The following is a 6169-nucleotide window of genomic DNA, read 5'->3' on the forward strand; positions in this document are numbered from 1 at the left end:
GTAATTTTATCCCCCCCCCCCCAAAAAAAAAAAAAAATAATAAAATGCGAATCATTTAACAGTGTGCACAAATCGTAGATAAAGGAGGCCGACTGTCTGAAAACTTTTTTTTTAAACCGGGGTGGGCGTTTGCTAGGTAGTGACCCCCCTGCACAACATTTGGCCGAAAGTAAGGGGTGGGCGTTTGCTAGATACTGGGCGTTTGCTAGGGATTTTACGGTAATGACTATCAAGGTTACCAGGGCATGAACTCCAACACTCGTGATTAAGTCTATATACAAACTTGTCAATCTGCACTAATTATACTTCTTGTTTTTTATAACAATGATACGTGTGCATGACTTGAACAGATACGAACAATTATAAAACTGGTGCAAATGTCTGCATGCACACAATATTTACTTTCCACTACTGTATCAACACTCTCTGTTTTTGCAGATGTTGTAATGAACATTAAGGCATGAATAATATGTAAACAAGACTATTAATATTGCAGCAAACTAGGCTTACATGAAGCATTTATTCCGCATTAGTATCTGAATATTTGTTTGATGTTTGAAAAATGTCTGTTTGTTGCATTTAGATATTACATTTTTATTGAATTGAATTGAATTGCATTGAATTCCATCTCTGTAAACTCTGTTTTAAATGAATGAGGTGCAAAATGGTGCAATAATGCGTAACCAAGACTTATATATCTTAAAGTCATTCTGCAGAGTTACACTCGACTCTGTTTTCAGTGACTCATCATTTTATATTACAGCTAGTACTTAATTCGTGTAGTACACGGAATCGTTATTCTGTACACAGACTTGATTGCCACAGTGCCCATCACGTACGTACTAGTTATAAAATCACAAGATTCATCAGTATGGCAAGGGAAACAACCGCTGCCCTTTGAATTACAGCAGTTGTATTGCCTCCCCTGTGTAGCATTGCCTTATTGTATGTTTGTGTTTTCTTGCTTGTATGTTATGCGTTTTAACTGTGATTTTTGTTTGGTATTAAATTGCTAAAGCAGTCTTGACTTTCACACTTTGTTAATATTAACTTCCCAGCTTGATGTTGATGATACAATCGTGTATTTAACGCCACTGTGTACAATCATTGGCGACATTTGCCTTAGTTTAAAAACGCACACACTCGGCACACACAAAACCTCGACACTTGTGCAGTAGATCATCATTGCACTAGCAGCAAAGCCTCATAGCTTATGAATTACAAATCATATTACGGAAGCGCTAGTCGCCAAACTGTACATATTTCTTTACCACGGCCTTCGTGGCTTACATCTTAATCTTTTTTATTTAAAAAAAAGTGTTGAGATGTATTGTTCGTGTTCTTCTTATTTGCTCATCTATTTGCTTTTATTGGTGATCCTGAAAGGTTCTACCTTTTAACTCGTTTTGAATAAAAATCATTTTACAAATCCGTTATTCAGGATATAGAATACAGACTTATAATTCTTACTAAGACACATCTTAACTACTTTTCATTTTAACGAATTCCACAGAGCATCATCATCTCAACCTCACCCCCTGCCCTCCTCTTTTTGTCTTATTTTCTTCTTCTTTCTTTTTAAAAGCGGACAAACACTCAAGTCCTTATACTGGCTAAAAACCGTGGGACTGTTAATATTAATTTTACTACCACTAGTAGATCATCACCCTTCCGTCACCTCTTGAGTTTTGACAGCGGTTTCAGTGGGTCTATCCACACAGCGAGGCCTTCGTTACAGTGAGACAGTTTTGAAAGCTTAGTCAGAGTACTCCACGGTGTCTGGCTTTCCAGGGTACAATGCGAGGCTGAAAAGTGTAACGTTTAAATATAATGGCATTCCTGAGGCCACAAAGGCTGCAACCTTCCGGCAACCAGGGGGCTGTGGACACAGGCGCTAGACTCTCGCCTTGAGGATTGAGCGACACTTTGAGGAAAGTGTTGCCGTGAGGGGCCCGGTGGTTGAGGACTCGGGGACGGGGTGGTGGGGGGAGAGGCCCGGTGGTTGAGGACTCGGGGACGGGGTGGTGGGGGGAGAGGCCCGGTGGTTGAGGACTCGGGGACGGGGTGGTGGGGGGAGAGGCCCGGTGGTTGAGGACTCGGGGACGGGGTGGTGGGGGGAGAGGCCCGGTGGTTGAGGACTCGGGGACGGGGTGGTGGGGGGAGAGGCCCGGGGGTTGAGGACTCGGGGACGGGGTGGTGGGGGGAGAGGCCCGGGGGTTGAGGACTCGGGGACAGGGGGGGGGCGGCGTGGGTTGATGACTCAGGGACGGAGGGGGGATTCACGTTCAGCAAAATCAACACCCTGACTGCCCCTTGCTGTGGTTATTTGCATTAATTGTGTGTTTCTCAAAGTTTAATGAATTGGTTGAATACAACACAATAACAACAAAAAACATAAAAACACTGCAACATTAATAGATCACACCAAAACAAACTCGGCACAGTAAGGATATCCAGGAAGTTGATCAATTTTGATATGGGGAGTGGACGGGTAGTTTTATTCCATGTAAACGCCTGGCAAGATCTGAGATTGTGAGGCGGAGGAGAAGGGGAGCAGGGGCGCACCTTTAAGCCCTCTGACGGCATAGTATGCCTACACGCCCCCTATCCCTACCATTCAGCTTCACCACAACATCAACAACACTAATTTCAACAGCAGGTGCCTGCGGCATGGCCGGTTGCGTTGAATAACTTCGGTACACATGTACCGCAGGCGTCTCCTTCGTCAATATCAGTGCGGACTGAACAGTGGGAGAAGGTTTTGTCGTGGGAACGTGTCGCTGGTCATAAGTACAGCGTGTGTGTGTGTGTGTGTGTGTTTTCCACTCTGTTCTGCTTTTCTTGGTGAGTTTTGCATGGACATTTGTTTCGTCGATCTTTCTTGTTGACCTGTCATTATCAGTCATCATCCCCCCTGAAGATAGTCTCGACTAACCACACCCAAAGACCGAGACGGGTCACGCTCGTCTCCGTGTATTTTGTTTGTTTGTTTGCTTAACGCCCAGCCGACCACGAAGGGCCATATCAGGGCGGTGCTGCTTTGACATTTAACGTGCGCCACACACACGACAGAAGTCGCAGCACAGGCTTCATGTCTCATCCAGTCACATTATTCTGACACCGGATCAACCAGTCCTAGCACTAACCCCATAATGCCAGACGCCAGGCGGAGCAGCCACTAGATTGCCAATTTTAAAGTCTTAGGTATGACCCGGCCGGGGTTCGAACCCACGACCTCCCGATCACGGGGCGGACGCCTTACCACTAGGCCAACCGTGCCGGTATCTCCGCGTATAGTGTGCAAACTTACTTAACCTGTTTTCTGTAATTCGGAGCACATTTTTAGAGTAAACATGACAATCATATGTTTGAATTCAGAAGAAATTGAGGAATGCATGTACAATGCAATCATTTTTAAAACTGTTAATGAAAATTCAATTTTAATGACGACTTTAATGAGCAATCGAATTAACTAATTTGTATGTTGCCGAGCTGAAATTCACTCCCATAGTTCGGACTTTGTCGCAGATTGCTTGACTAAATTTTAAATCAATTTGATTGAAAAAATGAGTGCGTGACAGTGCTGCCTGATCTTTCACAAAAAAAGTCGGATATGATGTCATACAAAAAATGAACAGAAACGTCTGAGGATACTATACCCAGGCACTCTCATGTGAAATTCACGAAGATCGGTCCAGTAGTTGTCCCTTAATCGCTCTACACTCGCACACATACATACACACACACGCACACACCCTCCCACACACACAAATACACACACACACACACGCATACATACACATACACACACACACTCACACACACACTCACACACACAAACACACATACACACACGCACACACACACACATACACACACACACACACACACATACACACACACACACACACACATACACACACACACACACGGCAAACACACACACACACACACACACACATACTACACACACACACACACACACACACACACACACACACAGTGACACACAACCACACACACACACACACCACCACCACCACCACCACCACCACCGTCTCGATTCCCCGTCTATGTTAAAACATTAAGTCAATACTTGACAAAATGGACAAACAGTGGCACGTTGCACTGACTTAAGCTCTCTTAAACAATATATGCACGACAATGAAGTGAAAACCTCTCTCAACCACTCTCAACTGCACAGCGGCTCGAGTTCTCCAAGCATAGTTGTATTTAACCTTACAAAACACAAAGTTCAGTTTTAACACAATCACGATGATCGACATGCACAACCATAACAATTACACAAGAGCTTACATTGTGTATCGAGCAGCAGCGTCTGCAGTTAAAACGCATTCACACACATGTCAACAGCACTGATTCTAAATCTACACCACCACCTTAGGCAAATTCAGCGAGACCCACATCAACAGTGATTGTGCCATGTTAACAAACAACATGGTGCAAACATTCAGTCATGGTTCATCCATCAATAGCAACAGCCACAGTGCAGAACTCAAGAAGTCTGCAACAACAAAAAATGCCATTCCTATTTTCTTTAAAAGGCCCAATATCCAACTACAGCATCAATTCAATATATTTCGCACACAAGCAAGCTCCACAGCTTCAGTCACCAGCACACAGAGTAGCATTAGTCCACACAGATTTACCAACCCCTTTGAAGGTCCTTGAGTCAAATTCACTCGTTCATAAAGTTACACATTGTACACACTGTACACACTGTACACACTGTCTTTCGGATGAGACGAAAAACCGAGGTCCCTTCGTGTACACTACATTGGGGTGTGCACGTTAAAGATTCCACGATTGACAAAAGGGTCTTTCCTGGCAACATTGTATGGGCATAGATAAAAATGTCCACCAAAATACCCGTGTGACTTGGAATAATAAATAGGCCGTGAAAAGTAGGATATGCGCCGAAATGGCTGCGATCTGCTGGCCGATGTGAATGCGTGATGTATTGTGTAAACAAATTCCATCTCAGACGGCATAAATAAATTCCTGCGCCTTGAATATGTGCGCGATAAACATTGCATAAAATACAAATTAAAAAAAAAAATCCCTGCGCTTAGAACTGTACCCACGGAATACGCGCGATATAAGCCTCATATTGATTGATTGATTGTATGTAAACATACACATATCAACAAGGAAAAGTTTGCAGTTCACACTGCCTGACAGGATTCATATACTGTGGCCTAGTGAGAACAGAATATGCTGACATTGTTAACAGTTTGGTCTGATTTTCTTTTTAGAAAAGTGCCCTGTGTTTTAAAGAATAGTAAACTCAACTCCAATGATAACAATTCATGTGATCAATGGTTTGAATTCAACAAAGACAACTTTCTGTTTTTTTAGTAGACTTTAAGGTTTATACTTCAACACTTGTTTTAAACAAACTGCAACACAAGCAATGAATATAACAAAGCCTGACACTCGTGCATACTTGAAGTGAGAAACATGCAAACAACAGCCATACATCTCATACTCAACTCTTGCACTACCAAGAACCAAATTACAAACCGGCACGGTTGGCCTAGTGGTAAGGCGTCCGCCCCGTGATCGGGAGGTCGTGGGTTCGAACCCCAGCCGGGTCATACATAAGACGTACTTTAAAATTGGCAATCTAGTGGCTGCTCCGCCTGGCGTCTGGCATTATGGGGTTAGTGGTAGGACTGGTTGATCCGGTGTCAGAATAATGTGACTGGGTGAGACATGAAGCCTGTGCTGCGACTTCTGTCTTGTGTGTGGCGCACGTTATATGTCAAAGCAGCACCGCCCTGATATGGCCCTTCGTGGTCGGCTGGGCGTTAAGCAAACAAACAAACAAACAAACCAAATTACAATATGAACTCGCAGGTTCGGCGCATGTCTTCCACAGTTTCCCAAAGTTTTGTGTCGGGGGTTGTCCTCTCTGGCCAGGACAGGACTGTCAGGTCGCGCAGGGGGGCACGTAGAGGGCACGCTTGTAAAACGTGATGGGGATTTATTCACCCTCGCCTTAAATTCTAAACATTGATCCAGGTTGTTATGTTGTGTTGCTGTTATTTTTCGAGAGAACGAACGAACGAACTTTATTACTCAAGGATGGATATTTTAGGCTCACGCCTAGTCTTTACAATCTGTCCCTGCTAAACTAAGACATAAA

At 43.8% G+C, this 6169-nt stretch overlaps 2 protein-coding genes across 3 annotated transcripts in view; one reads left to right on the top strand and one right to left on the bottom strand.

The window, feature by feature from the left end:
* Positions 1 to 1894: 1894 nt before the first annotated feature.
* On the bottom strand, positions 1895 to 2672 carry LOC138977252 (uncharacterized). Its single transcript, XM_070350158.1, has 2 exons — positions 2615 to 2672; positions 1895 to 2259 (listed from the first exon to the last, which is right to left on the bottom strand). Exons 1-2 carry the CDS (start codon positions 2670 to 2672, stop codon positions 1895 to 1897), a joined length of 423 nt encoding a protein of 140 aa, XP_070206259.1.
* Positions 2673 to 2676: 4 nt separating this feature from the next.
* Positions 2677 to 6169, top strand: part of LOC138976374 (amine sulfotransferase-like) — an 8764-nt gene continuing 5271 nt past the window's right edge. The window contains exons 1-2 of one of the 2 annotated variants that reach the window (XM_070349234.1): positions 2677 to 2757; positions 2806 to 2844. The gene's annotated coding sequence lies outside the window, so the exon portion shown is untranslated. Of the gene's footprint in view, positions 2845 to 6169 lie in introns of both variants that reach the window. The other variant, XM_070349233.1, reaches the window with a different exon arrangement.

This window comes from Littorina saxatilis, linkage group LG9, assembly GCF_037325665.1.
Source record: "Littorina saxatilis isolate snail1 linkage group LG9, US_GU_Lsax_2.0, whole genome shotgun sequence".
NCBI lineage: Eukaryota > Metazoa > Mollusca > Gastropoda > Littorinimorpha > Littorinidae > Littorina > Littorina saxatilis.